Here is a 15,498-nt window from a genome sequence, read left to right on the forward strand (position 1 = left end):
ATATCACATGCGTTCAAGGCCTATATTTAAAGTCCCTTATCTGTAAAAATTTTCATTAATAAAATGTACCCCTTTTCTATACAAATCTGTAAATTTTTTCCAAACCTATTTTAAATAGTCCCTTATGTATATTTATTTTTGTAAATTTTGGAAATAAAAAAAATCCTTCTGTTGAACTCACGTGATAGGGTTACATATGATGAGTGACCCCCCCGAGGATCCAAGGTTTAGGGTAGAGTACATGGTGGAGAACTCCTCTCCTCATAGATCTTGGAGGTTAAGGGTTTAGAACCTAAGGGTTTAGCAGGAGAATAGGAGTGGGAGAGGAAGAAGATGTAAGAGCATGGGGGGAAAGGAGAGAGAGACAAGAAGGGAGGAGAGGGAGGAGGAGGAGGGAGGAGGAGGACAAGGAGGAGGGGGGAGGAGGAGAGTGAGAGGGGAGGAGGAGTTGCAAGGTTAGGACATGCTTTTGGACGTGGAGTGCAAGGAAGCATGGATACTCAAGACAATTTCTTGGAATAGCAAAGTACAACTCAACACAATGCCCCAAAGAGTATGGGCTTAATTCCATCATGGGGTATTTATACAAGTTGGAGAGCTTCTCTCTTTGCATGTAGAAATTGTAATACATTCTCTCTCTACATGTAGAACTTGCATATAGAAGTTGCATGTAGGAGTTGCAAGTTGCCTGTAGGAGTGGCATGTCGCATGTAGGAGTTGCATGCAAAACTAACATGTAGGAAGCGCATGTAGGACTTGCATGTAGAACATGCCTCGAACATGCATGTAGGAGTTGCAAGTAGAGCTTGCATGTAGAACATGCATGTAGGACTTGCATGTAGAACATGCATGTAGGAGTTGCAAGTAGAACCTGCATGTTGAGGATTCCTAAGAGAGATTATTCCTAGCCTTATGCAAGTACAAGTGGAGCTTTGCGGCTACTCTACACACACATACTGTACTACCTAAATCCATGTTGGTACAGAGACAACATAGTCCTGGATCCATTTTATTACCCGTCCTCGGGTTATGGCTTATTGTGATCACATAACTGGGATGCCATGCATGAAATCTAGTGGTTGTGAAACTTGTTTCATTCCAATTGATCCTACTGTAAAGCCTTGGCACCATACAAATTTTCCTATGTTTCCAGGTAGCCTGTATCCACCATTTGTTTGAACAAAGATATGTGGTGCGCTTCTAGAAAGATGACTCTTTGATAGAGTCGATCTGTTCATTGGGATTGAAATTGAGTGGATGCAAATAGTGGCTAGGGACCTCTTGAATGTATTCCAATGTTTTGTAGAAGATAGCACGTTGGTGAAGGAAGCGGTCAATGTTGTTGCACATTATTTGCTCATGTTGTTGAAGTGCTCGAATGAGTGTGTGCTTTAGATATTCCATTCTACACCAAAGTATGGCTCGATGGCCAATTAATGGTACAATATTCATCCAAAGTGTGTACGTTGGCTTCCCATCTATGACGTCGTGGAATTGCATAGAACTCTGGATGGGTTCTCAGACATGGAGGTGAATGTAGGTAATATTTCAAGAAGATTACATCAAAGATCTTGGGATGGTGCCAATTAGGTTGGGGATCCAAATTGCTTAATTTGACGATGATGAAGGCTGGTAGGGAAGTTGCCATCCACCTCGAGTTTTCATATCATAATATTTGCTCCAAAATTCCTTGATGGTACTGGGAGTGTTATCACATCAAAATCATACCCATACATGGAAATCGGCATGGGAGTGCAAATTGGATTATCTGGATCCTGATATTCAAAATCAAATACTGTGTCATTTTTTGTTGATGGCAGCACAAGTAGTGTCAGAGGTGATGATGGGGCAGGGAGAGAATTTGGGGACATGGGGAAGAAATATGGAAGATTGTTACTTGTGGCAGGGGGAGCAGAGGTGAGGGGGGGAAGAACTGGGCAAATGGTTTGAGAGGCTTGGTAATCCTCGAGGGTAGGATTAGTAAGGGAAGGAAAGAGGCTAGGTGTGAGGGGCTCGTAAGTTTGTGACTATTGGGTTAGTTGAAAATGGTGACAGGCATGAGCAAAGAGATGATGAAGGGAATTTAGATGATAGGATGGAGATCAGGGAAGGTTAAGAGGGTGGTAGAAGCATGGATAAGTGAGGTTATGAGGTTGGCAGAGAGTGGTTAGATATGGGAAGTTGGATGTGAGATAGGCCCTATCATCTTCCGACACTTCTTTTTGTTGGTGTGATGGGATCATCAACTACAAGGGTGGGATGTCATTTATGTCATGCCTTGCAAATGATAGTGATGGCACTTATAGCAATCACAACAAACAAGCATAACCCTGAGGGGAGGACTACCCATGAGGCATACATATGCTATAAAAGCATCCGTCCTGAGTGCTAGGAACTCGGCATGTGTTGATAGGAAGAATATATTTTTCTCATCTTTGGAAAAGTCTTGGAAAATTATGTGTAGAGTTTTGGTCCCTATGGAATGTTCCCATATGATTGTTGGATGAGCGGATATGACCGTGATTTGGAGTTGTTTCCATTGGATAAGCACTCATGCGTTGAGGTGATCTTCTGCTTGTAGAGTGGCCACAACTCTTGGTATACCACCGTTGGGCATTGGAGTGGGACTTCATTGGTGTTGTCTGCCATTGCCTCAAGCTTGGAGATGATTATCTTTTGGGATTGCATCTCATCCATTTTCTCTTTATATTTATGGTAGATGGATGTATATGCCTCCTTAAGCCTTCTCATTTGCAAGGTGACGTGCGCTTGTTGAGGAATGACTTTAGTGGTATTGGACCATTGGTCCAAGACTTGTGCTTGTGAAGTGTTGGCCTCTTTAGTGGTAGCAAGTTGGTCCTTTAAGATTTTGTAGTCACTTGTAAGCTCTTCAATGCTAAATGTACGTATTGCCAAAGACTGTTGCATGTCTTCAATCTTGTCTTGGCAATCCTAGAGCTCTTCTTGTTTGTGGATTAGAATGAGTCAAGCTTGTGCTAGTGCCTCCATCTATTGAGCATGTGTAGAGGTCAAGGAGTTATAGGAGGTGTGTAGGATTGACATAGCTTGGACTGCTGCTGTCAGATGTATTTGGCTTTGGTGGAGGTTGGAGGTCACATCCCTCACTACCTTCTCTTGAACTTGGTTCATGCGCACTTCCTTAACCTCTTTCTCATCTATTTGCATCGAAAGTGCCCTGACCTCTAGGGTGATCCGGTCTTTGATTGCTGTTGTTTCCAATTCTTGTGCATGTTCCTCCTTGGCCAAGCTAGTGAATTTTTCTGACATTTGTAGCATTTGGCTAGCCTGATGATGGAGAATGACAGACGGTAATGAGGACTATCGATATTGCTGATACAATGGCTGCCCATGTAGCCATACTGATGATTCTGTAGTACTTGTTGGGGGTTGTTCCAATGGTATCTCAGTCGCTTGGGTACAATATTCATACTGTTGTTCTGGCACTAGCTCCTCTTGTAACTCATGGACCGCCGGCATGATGTTGATGGGTAGTGCTGGTGCTGATGTAGCCTCAAGCTCAAGTGCTGGATTAGCCTCAGGCTTTGGATCTTGCTGTTGTTGGAGATATATTGGTTGCAGTTGTGCACCAAGCTGTAGCATCTCATGGGGTAATTCCTCAATTTGGATCTCTAGGATAGGCATTTCTTCTGAGGTATCGGCATTTGCCAATGTGATAGTAGGAGAAGTTGGTGATGGCTCCCATGCTAGTGAAAAGCGAATGTCCAACTACTCAATAGGTTTTGGCGACTGGGGCAGAGTCATTTCTCATTCCTATAGCTCTTTGTTGATGATTACAGCCAATAAGTGTGGAATTTTACAATTTTGGCTTGATGAACCATCTGGTTATTTTGTGAAGAACATGACTAAGTCAAGGATCATTTTTTCATGTTAGTTTCGTTAAGAAGAGAAACTTTTATATTGGTGTCAAAAGTTTGTATGCCCTAATAAAAATAAATGTTTGAAACATTCGCCAGGATTTGAAACTTTTATGTGAAAAATTGGAAATTTCACCAGGATTTACATATTTTACTTCAAAATTCAAAAGAAAATATAAAATTGCGCTATATTCTATCAATATTGTGAAACTAAAAAAAAATAGCTCGATAAACTTTCGTCAGGATTTTATATTAATATACATATATACCTTCGATAAAAACAACCATGGACTAAGTGTTGGATCCGGTCTTGCTTTAGTACCCTACTTAGCAAAACAAATGTGCGGAGTGGAAGAGATCAATTCTATTCTATAGTTAAACCCCATAAGCTAAAGCCAGGTCCCAATCAAGCAACCTTCCGCTATGTTCTTATTTGCAAATAATATCATTTGCAAAATATCTCCCACACTGAAATCCAAAGAGATGCACTTTGTATTCGCGATGACATGTGTTGGAAAAGTTTCATCTTTGTCCCATGCAATAAATGATGTGCTAAAAACATTATAATTCATAACATCTCCAAGTATTTTCAAATCTCCACAGTTATGCTTTAGCTCGACATGTACAGTAAGAATTAATAACAGCCACCTTATCTTTGCCAAGTATTTTAAAGTGACAAAGATAATTTGGATCACTATCATGGATTGTAGCAAATGAAACTACTTCTCTTTTGCAACATAATATCACCTCCATCCCAATAACAAAATCTATATCCATCTCCTTTCCAAGCAAGCTGTAACAACGATTTTAATGAACATTTTTCTTTTTTCAATAATATTCTTGTTATAACTTTTTATGATAGTGAACTGAACAAATGAATCAATTGTGTGATGAATTCTATTATCTGGATCCTGATATTCAAAATCAAATATTGTGTCATTTTCTACTGATGGAAGCACCAGAAGTGTCGGAGGTGATGACGATGCTGGGAGAGAATCGGGGGACATTGGGGAGAAATATGGCAGAGTGATAGTGGCAGAAGGGGGAGCATAGGGGAGGGGGGGAAGAATTGGGCAAATGGTTTGAGCAGCTTGGTAATCCTTAAGGGTAGGATTAGCAAGGGAGGGGAAAAAGCTAGGTGTGAGGGGCTCGTAAGTTTGTGACTGTTGGGTAAGTTGAAAATGGTGAGAGGCATGAGCAAAGAGATGATGGAGGGAATAGATGTTAGGATGGAGCTCGGGGAAGGTTAAGAGGGTGGTAGCAGCAAGGGGAAGTGAGGTTATGATGTTGGCAGAAAGAGTGGTTAGATATGGGAAGTTGGATGTGAGATAGGCCTTTTCATCTTCCGACACTTCTTTTTGCTAGTGCGATGGGATGATCAGCTGCATGGGTTGGATGTCATTTATGTCATGCCATGCAAATAATAGGGATGGCCTTTGTAGCAATGGCAACAAACTTGCAATAACCATGAGGGGAGGACTACCCATGAGGCAGACATATGCAATGAAAGCATCCGTCTTGAGTGTTATAAACCCAGCATGTGTAGACAGGCAGAAGATATTCTTCTCATCTTCAGACAAAAGTCTTGGCAAATTATGCGCAGGGTTTTAGTCCCGATTGATCATTCCCAATTGATTGTTGGATGAGCAGATATGATCCTGATTTGGAGTTGCTTCCATTGGATAAGCACGCGTGCGTTGAGGTGATCTTCCACTTGTAGAGCAGCCACAAGCTCTTCATACACCACGGTTTTGCATTGTAGTGGGGCGTCATTGGTGTTGTCTTCCAATGCCTCATTGTTGTGCACTAGCAATTGGAGTTCAAGCTTGGAGATGACTATTTTTTGGGAGTGCATCTCATTCATTTTTTCTTTGTATAGATGGTAGATGGTTGTGTATGCCTCCTTAAGCTTTTTCATTTGCAAGGTGACCTTTTCCTGTTGAGGAATGTCTTCAGTGGTATTGGACCATTGGTCCAAGACTTGGGCTTGTGAAGTGCTGGCCTCTTGAATAGTAGCAAGTTGGTCTTTTAAGAGTCGGCATTCCCTTGTAAGCTCATCAATGCTGAAGGCACATACTGCCAAAGATTGTTTCATGTCTTCAAGCTTGTCTTTGCAATCCTGGAACTCTTCTTCTTTGTGAATGAGAGTGAGTCGAGCTTGTGCCACTACCTCCATTTGTTGCGCATGGAACCGAAGGCAATAAAGTGTGTTTTCTTAGGCTACTCGATGGAAAAAAAAGGATACAAATGTCATGATCCTACTACCAGGTTTGTATGTAAGTAGAGATTATAGGTTTAGTGAGAATGAGCCTTGGTACAAGCCTAAGGCTGTGATGGTAGAGGAGGCATATGAGGGTGTACATTATTAGGAGCAACATGTGCGTCATGACATTGATTCACAACAAGGACTTTTTTCTAGGAGTAGTTGGGTCTGCAGGAATCCAAGGAGAAGCATAGAAAGCATAAACCCTTGGAATGGCTGCTTACCTGGTAGAAAATATGATACCAGAGGAAAGAGGAAAATACAAGAAGAGAGTTCTGGAGATGAGAGCATAGATGTTGAGCATGGTTTGCCACATGTAAGGATACCTTGTACTAGACAAATGAAGAAATATGTACCTCCTCATGCTAGAGGAGAAGAGAAGAATGTACCACAGTTGAGAAGATTAGAGAGAGAACGTTACTTGATTGAGAGGTCTACCTATAACGGGAAACTTTGATGCATGTAATTGTTCGTAATGCCTTGTACATTGATGGTGAAGATAGGAGACACTCTCGATTTGCCTTGAGAAAGGCTTCCTCCTCATCATCCTCCAATCTATTCGCCATGTTCACCATCTCGGCCAACATAGGTCAGACCGCATCTGCCACTGGTGCCGCCACTCCCATTGTGACCTGCACTTTCTTCTTTCCTGTCCGCACTGAAATGACGTTCTGCTCCCAATTTTTCTTGACTTTTGCTTGCCATAACCAAGGCCTACCCAAAAGGACACTATACTCTAGTGTTGCGGCTTCCATGTTGAGCACCACAAAGGACACCACGAATGATATGCATGCCACCTCTAGAACAATGGCCATGCAGACTAAGAATGGTGCTGGCTCCCAAGACATCCATCCCATTTCTTGGCAGGTCTTCAAACTGACAATATTGACCCCCAAACTTCCATCTACCAGCACCTGAGCAAAAATCCAACCTTGTGCCTTTGTGGAAATCACGGGAATGCTCACTAGAATTCTCATGCTGGAACTGGGCATGAATCAGCCTGACATAGCTCCACCTCTTTTGGTTCACACTCCGTGTAAAGGGAATGCAACAATTACCGATGGAATCTCGGAACTAGATTAAGCAATCTGCCCTATGAAATTTGGATAGGAGATCCAAAATGCATTCCAACCCTTGATCCTTTTGCAAAAAATTTGCTCGCCTCTTGGATTGGTTAGCAACCAACAAGGGAGTTGCTTCGACCACATTTGGACCATTTCTTGGTAAGTGTAACTTGAACTTAGCTTGAGTCTCTGCCTCTAATTGAACAACTCGTTTCATAAACTGCACCTTACATGCCTCACTCAGCGTCGTTGCAGGCTCTGGCAGAGATATCAATGGTGGCTCCTTCATCACCAACTCATAGACTTGGCATCAAACGTGTTCTGGAGCTGACCAATCCAGTAGCTTGTCACCGTTCTTGGGAGTCGGTCCTCGCAGCTTGGTACCAGCATGGGTGATTATGCTAATCTCCGGGCACACCAGTAGATCATTGTGAACAATGTGTACCATCGAAGTGCTAGGCATTTTCTCAAACATCTTTTACTGCTCCACACATTGTTGATCCCATTCCTAAGCCTCCAAGCGTTCATTCTGCCAATGGCCTTTGCCTAAGTAAAACAGATAGGTTTTCGGTTGATTTTGATGATGACCCCGCCTCCACGGCCATCGTCGCCTCTACCTCATTGGAACCTCTATTGCTGGGACTAGAACGCTTGTTGTTGTGGCTCTTCTTGCTCAAAAGATGTAGTCGCATCTTGCTATTAACCAACCGCTCTCTGGCCATGCCCATTGTAGTGGCATCCCACCATGTTATGTGTATTAGTCAAGCAAATTGGACACCAATTTGCATTAAGAGCACACTCGACTACAGAGTGACTAGGATTGCGGCAGTGGGTGCACCATATACCCTTCAAGCCTTTAGGTATGGATTCTTTTCTAGAAGCCACTGATGCACCCTTACCCCCTTTATAGGCTCTTCGGGACTTCATCTCTGCTTCGGAGTCAGAATCCTCCAAACTTGTACCTTCAGACCTTCCGTCCAAACTGGTCGCATCCGAATCTTCCTCAATGTCATTTGACTTCTTTGATTTTGAAATTTTCTTCTTGGTCTTGATCATGGATTTGCGGCTCTTGGATGTCCTCTCATGCAGCGAGTCCCCCACTCACACTGCTTATGCCATGACGGCCACGAGCATTGTCTGCATCCAATTCACTGTGGCCAACACCATCTGCTAAGCAGGGCTTTGAGCCACATGCACACGTTCCAAGAGTAAATTGAATTTGGAGCATAACCTTCCACATCTTGATCGCCTTACTCCAAGCTATGCAATCTCTCTAGAGATTGTGGAATCATTTTTTCTTGATGAAACCACCTCAAGAATGCGTCACGGGTGTGAAGATAGTGGGAGAGAGGGAAGGAGTCTCACTTGCAGTTTTCTCACATACACAATGGGCGAATACACACAAAGGTGGAGGCTGAAAACCGTATTTCTCTTCTTAGTTGTGAAAGCCAAAAGAACTCTAGTACAAACAAATAGAAGAACCCTATATTATGTGGGTCTCAAACCAAACTCAGCTAACTAAGGTGGCATACTAACTGAGCCACGAGCTAGAGTACATAAGGATAGCTGTCATCAAGCTATTATTCATGGGTGGTGTACCAACCGCATCTGCAGCTAACAAGTCGGTGACATAAATGCACAACGGTCACCCTAGCATATCACGAGTGGAGCTTGATATCTCAACACTCCCCCTCGAGCTCAATCCCAATTCCTGCACACCAAGCAGGTCTCTGAACTTGCGCAGCTTCTCTGCGCCCAATGCCTTCGTGAATATGTCAGCTACTTGATCCTCTGTGCTCACATAAACTAGATCAATAAGACCTAGTAAAACCTTCTCCCGCACATAGTGATAATGCACCTCAATGTGCTTTGTTCTAGCATGATAGACTGGGTGATTTGCCAAGTGTATACTGCTCATGTTGTCACAATAAATGACAACTGGCCCATCTGTAGACTGATGCATATCATAAAGTAGCTTATGCAACCAAGCTACCTCACATGCAGCCATTGCTGCACCCCTGTACTCAGCCTCTGTGCTCGACAAGGCAACTGTAGGATATTTCTTGCTGGAGGGGGGTGGTGGAGGGGGGAGGGGGTGGTGGAGATGGAGGGGAGGAGGGGGTGGAAGGGGGGAGGGGGAGATGGAGGGGGGAGGGTGGAAGGGGTGGTGGAGATGGGGGGGGAGGGGGTGGTGGAGATGGAGAGAGGGGGAGGTGGGAGGGGTGGACGGGGAAGGGGGTGGTGAAGATGGAGGGGGGGGAGGGGGGAGGTCGTGGTGGAGATGGAGGGGGGAGGGGGTGGTGGAGATGGAGGGGGGAGGGGGTGGTGGAGATGGAGAGGGGGAGGTGGGAGTGGTGGAGGGGGGAGGGGGTGGTGGAGATGGAGGGGGGGAGGGGGTGGAAGGGGGGAGGGGGAGATGGAGGGGGGAGGGGGGAGGGGGGAAGTGGTGGTGGAGATGGGGGGCAAGGGGGGAAGGGGGGAGGGGGTGGTGGAGATGGAGAGAGGGGGAGGTGGGAGGGGTGGAGGCGGAAGGGGGTGGTGAAGATGGAGGTGGGGGAGGGGGGAGTGGGTGGTGGAGTGTAGAATCCCGTAGGATAGAATAGATGACAAAACATGTGTACCTCAGGATCTATGGAGCGCTCTAAGGTGGATGAAACCTGTGTGGAAACATGATGAAGAGAGTGCTCATGACATGTATCTCAAGTCAATTAGGTTCCAAGATAGATTAACTTGGACTCATAAAAAGAATCTTGAGATAGTGCAAAGTGCTTGATTTATTTACTTCAAATGAACCTCCCTTTTATAGGTGAGGGTACTTACATCCATTTGCTTGCTCACATGTGGGATATCTTCTCCATGCCATGTGGCAGCTTTCCCTTTACTCATACCTTTGCTCTACATGTGCTCATGGCACCACAACTCTCAACACCTCCCCTTGGTGCCATAATCCTTTGGCTACTGCAAGGTGGTCAGATGTGAGTTACAAATCCATCACCTCCCCTTAGTGCTTGCATTGCTACTTAAGGTGGTCAAGTGTGGTTTTTACATGTCAATACCTCCCTTGGGTGCTTTCATAGCTACTCTCAGGTGGTCAGGCTTGATTTACAAAAATATAGGCAAGGTTGGCAAGGTTTTTGCTTTTCTCAATACATATTCCTGTCATTGTGCTCATGGCTTGATGACGACTCGTTTGCTTCTTTGTTTGGTGTAGCTACCTGCATGATGCTTTGTTCTTCCATGTGCCTTAATGCTTTATGTGTGGATGCCATGTTTCGGGCTATGGTCATCTCATACACTTGTGCTTTTGGCTTGCTTTTTACATCGATGTTTGCATTCATGCTTTGCTTTTTCCAATGGTTGCAAAGGTCTTACCAATTGAATTCTTTCAATATTGGCAGTGTCTAATTGCATACAATAATTTTGACATGATAGACGCGTGGAGCCTGAAAAGACGATCACTTTTTCTTTTTGGAGCATGTTCAAATTCTTCCTGGATTGCAAGTTATGCCTTGTCGAAGTTTTTGAGAAGAAGAGGGGGCCTTTGATGATGTGGCATAGGGATTCACATGCTGAATTCCATACTGTGCTTAACAAGAGGCTGTGTGCTGAAAAGGCACTGTGCCATGTGGCAATTTTTAAACCCAACTAGGTTTACTCATGGTTACACAAATTTTACCATGGTCCAGCTGAGCCTAACCATTAGCTTAACCAAGGTTCAACTTAACCACACCAAACCTTATCTGCCACGTGTCAAAAATGTGGTGAACCTTAGGGAAAGAAATGGAAGCTTTGAAGCTTCTCTGCTGTAGACGACGGCGAAAGGAGAGAGCTCAGAACCCGTGTTCGTCGTGGAGCGTAGGAGTCTCTGGTGCTGTAGTTCTGACTCGTTGGAGAGCTTTTGGCATTGCAGGGATCTATAGGACTTTGCTGAAGAGAGCCAATCGTCGGGCTATCGTTTGTGATCCAAATGATCGTTGACGATGGATCTGCACGGAGTTATTCGCTGAATTCGTTGTAGGGTGCTACAGTGGAAGCTATTGGATGATTGACGAGGTTGCTCTGCCATTTGGTTGGAGGCTGGGTCGCTAGAGGCTGTTGGCGCTGCAGGTGAGCTCGCTTCGTTGAAAAGCAGGTTGTCGATGAAGGCGACTCGTTGGCCCGTGGAGGAAATCTGAGAGTCTTCTTTGCTTCTGGAGGTCCCTTGCTGCCCAGAGTTCCTTTTGCTAGAGGGGCTGGCTGTTGTGGAGGCCGCTCGTTGGTCATGAGGGGCTTTGAGGAAGCTAGCTGAGAGCCAGTTGCTCGTTGGGTGGAGCAGCTTCTGTTGAAGGCATAGAAGCTTGAAGCTTGTGATCCGTTAGGAGGCTGTGGCTCTTGGAGCACGGTCGTTATCATCAAAAGTTGCTGCAGAAGGTGTCGCAAGTCATTGAGGAAGCTTTGGAACCTTGCAAATGGAGCTTCTCGGCTGGTTGTAGAGATGCTACGCTGAAGACTTGCGAGTGGTCACTGGTAGAGTAGATGCATCGCTGTGTCGTAGGCCGTATGGAGTAGGCTATCGAGTGGTCCGTCGAGCCTCTAGAAACATTGATGGTCTTCAAGGTCAAGGGTGGTAGCAAGCTAAGGGTGTCCACTTCCGGACCACTTTCGGGTGAGTGTGACACCCGCTCGAGTGAAAATACAAAGGTTTTGCTTCGGTCTCCGATACCTTGATCGAGGTATTAGTTCCAATGAAAATCACACACGAGGACAACTGAGCCAAGCCAATACCTCGATCGAGGTGTTGGGCTTTTTTCACCGGACCGAGCCTATACCTCGATCGAGGTTTGTTGGCATGCCACCTATACATGCCACATCTACCTCGTTCGAGGTGTCCTGGCAATCCAGCTCAACCTCGATCGAGGTAATGTGGCATGTCCAACATACCTCGATCGAGGTATGTGCCATCCGACAGGGCACATGACATACCTCGATCGAGGTATGCTGGACCGATGACTTGGCCGCATGTCGAATATGTCAATCAAGACATGTGGCATCCGGTTGCTGCGGACATACCTCGATCGAGGTATCGTGGCATGTCAATACCTCGATCGAGGTAGATCTGCCGAGATGTATGGGCATGTCACAATACCTCGATCGAGGTATCGTGGCATGTCTATACCTCGATCGAGGTAGATGTATGGAGGATGTATGGCATGACGCAATACCTCGATCGAGGTATCGTGGCATGACACAATACCTCGATCCGATATGTATGTTGCATGCGGAATACCTCGATTGAGGTAGGGAAACCCTAAATTTTCTTATAAAAGGAGAGCGACCCCCCTCATTCTGCATACCTCGATCGAGCTCCTCCTCATCGACCGATTTCGGATTTCCGGGACGTCGACGGAATTGCGCGAGCGACGGAGAGCGACCGACGGACATCGACGGAGATGGACGGAGCGGGAGAGTCCAGGTAGGGTTTTTTTTATGTAGCATTTTTTTTTGCTAAAATTTAATTAAATTTTAGTTTATAAGAAAAATTATAAAAAATTTCTAAATTTCAAATGCATTTTAATGTTTTTTTGAAATTTATGAATTACGACATTTTTTATTTAAAATGTGAAAATGAAAAATTTTTTTAAATAAAATAAAGCTATTTTTATTAAATTAAAAAACGTTCATAGGAATAATTATAAAATATTTAAAAATTTCAAATGCATTTGTAAATTTTTTTAAAATATTTGAAATACGACATTTTTAATTTAAAATGTGAAAATTTTAAATTTTAAAAACGTTTAAATTTTAGTTCACAGGAATAATTCTAAAATATTTTTAAATTTGAAATGCATTTTAAAGTTTTTTTAAAATTTTTGAAATACAACATTTTTTATTCAAAATGTGAAAATGTAAAAATTCTATTTTTTAAAATCATCTTTGAAAAAAAGAAATTAAAGTTATTTTTTAAATTAGAGCTATTTTTAATTAAATAAAAAAACGTTTAAATTTTAGTTCACATGAATAATTATAAAATATTTTTAAATTTGAAATGCATTTTAAAGTTTTTTTTTAATTTTTGAATTACGACATTTTTAATTCAAAATGTGAAAATGTAAAAATTCTGTTTTTTAAAATCATCTTTGAAAAAAAAGAGATTAAAGTTATTTTTTAAAAAAACGTTTAAATTTTAGTTCATATGAATAATTATAAAATATTTCAAACTTCAAATGCATTTTAAATTTTTATTTAAAATGTGAAAATGTAAAAATCAGGTTTTTAAAAATCATCTTTGGAAAAAAAGAGATTAAAGTTATTTTTTTAAATTAGAGCTATTTTTATTGAAATAAAAAACGTTTAAATATTAGTTTAGAGGAATAATTATAAAATATTTTTAAAATTGAAATGCATTTTAAAGTTTTTTAAATTATTTTTGGAATTACGTAATTATTTATTTAAAATGTGAAAATGTAAATATTTTGTTTTTAAAATCATCTTTAAAAAAAAAGAGATTAAAGTTATTTTTTAAATTAGTGCTATTTTTATTTAAATAAAGAAACGTTTAAATTTTAGTTTATAGGAATAATTATAAAATATTTCTAAATTTGAAATGCATTTTAAAGTTTTTTTAATTATTTTTGGAATTACGTAATTGTTTATTTAAAGCCTGAAAATGTATATATTTTGTTTTTTGAAATCATCTTTTAAAAAAAAGAGATTAAAGATACTTTTTTAATTAGTGTTTTTTATATTTAAATAAAAAAACGTTTAAATTTTATTTTTAAAAATGATCTTAAAAAAAAAAGAAAATAAGAGTTTAAGTTAGTGAAGTTTGTATTTAAATGTCAAAAAGTATATAATTTGTTTTTTAAAATAATCTATTAAAAAAATTTATAAGTGAAGTTTACAAATTACTGAAGTTTTGAATTTAATATAACGTTTAAATTTTGTTTTTAGAAATCATGTATCAAGAACAAGAAAATAAGAATTTTGTTAAAGTAAGAAAATCATGTATTAAAAACAAGAAAACAAGAACAAGAAAAAGAGAGATTAAAGTAGGTTTTATGCTATTTTTGAAATTGGTGCTATTTTTATTTAAATAAAAAAACGTTTAAATTTTAGTCTTCAAAACCATCTTTTAAAAAATCATCTTTTATGTGGAATATTATAGATTATATAGTTGGTTAAGAGTTGTTTCATAATTTAGGTAGAGTAAGTAGGCTGTATAAAACACCACATGGGCATTATCCCTAAAACACTACACCACATGGGCAAAGACCCCAACACTAGAGTGGTTAGATGCATAAGCATATGGCTAATTGGATCTTGTAAATGCACCAGCGCATCGAAAACACATACTTAATTTATGTTTGTCCAAAGGTCTCCTCTCTCCCCAAGCATGGGAACCAAGTGATGATCTATAGGAATGGCCACTAGTTGAGGTGGATTGCCCAACCAAAATAGATAATATTGAAAAGGCTTAATTATTTTCTCAAAGTTCTCGCTTTAAAAGGTCTGTAGTGTCAACCGGCTCTCTTTTTTAATGTGTAGTCCGAGAAATACTAGATGCGCCTTGCTTGTGTATCATTCAAAGTAATGTATTAGGTATCCTTCTATCTCCTCCATATCTATTGCAAACCCAAGGCAGTAAAGCATTCAAAGAAGGTCTTATTAACCAAACCTCTCCACTATCTGTCCTTAGTATAGGGGCCATAAGTGGACAATGTGGTCCTTACACCACGTGGAAAAGTTTCATATTGTATAAAAAGTGAAAAAAGGGAAACATATAAGGAAAAAATATTTGAGACATCTAAGTTTAAAAATGCAACAACTAGAGTTTGAAAAAATTTTAATCAAAATTAAGAATTTTTAATAATATTGACTTTGATAAACATAATATTGAGCCACACATTTGGCCCATCTACCGATAGGTGCATAGGATGATCCCAACGACATCCTACCTCATCAAGGAGTACGTACAAATAGTTTTCATTACGTAAATAGATTATAAGTCATATTGAATAGAATATTATTTTCATTACCCAAATAGAATATTAATTTCCATGTGTTTTTTTTGTGCATGCGCCAGCCAGCGCACAGGTTCTAGCACCACTATTCGTATGCAGATAGAGATGCTGAGAGCTGAGATGAGGGCACTGCAGGATGCTAGGGCACCCCCTCACTTGATTGCGAGTCTAGATTCAGTTATTGAGGCTCTGGGTCGATTGGACACAGTTGAGGACGTTGTGGATAGCTTTCAGGCACGGAGATCACTGGTGGTGGCTTGGATTGGAGAGCCATT

The 15,498-nt window shown here is 41.4% G+C and overlaps 1 protein-coding gene across 1 annotated transcript in view; it reads left to right on the plus strand.

Annotated features, from left to right (window-relative positions):
- Positions 1 to 7,454: 7,454 nt before the first annotated feature.
- The window catches only part of LOC147883554 (basic helix-loop-helix protein A-like), a 48,194-nt gene continuing 40,150 nt past the window's right edge, over positions 7,455 to 15,498 (plus strand). The window contains exon 1 of the mRNA XM_087399510.1: positions 7,455 to 7,615. Coding sequence (XP_087255636.1) covers positions 7,455 to 7,615 — 161 coding nt within the window. The remainder of the gene's footprint in view (positions 7,616 to 15,498) is intronic.

The sequence above is a fragment of the Dipteris shenzhenensis genome, chromosome 28 (assembly GCF_047967505.1).
Source record: "Dipteris shenzhenensis isolate YYH24624 ecotype China chromosome 28, Dip_SZ_1.0, whole genome shotgun sequence".
Lineage (NCBI taxonomy): Eukaryota > Viridiplantae > Streptophyta > Polypodiopsida > Gleicheniales > Dipteridaceae > Dipteris > Dipteris shenzhenensis.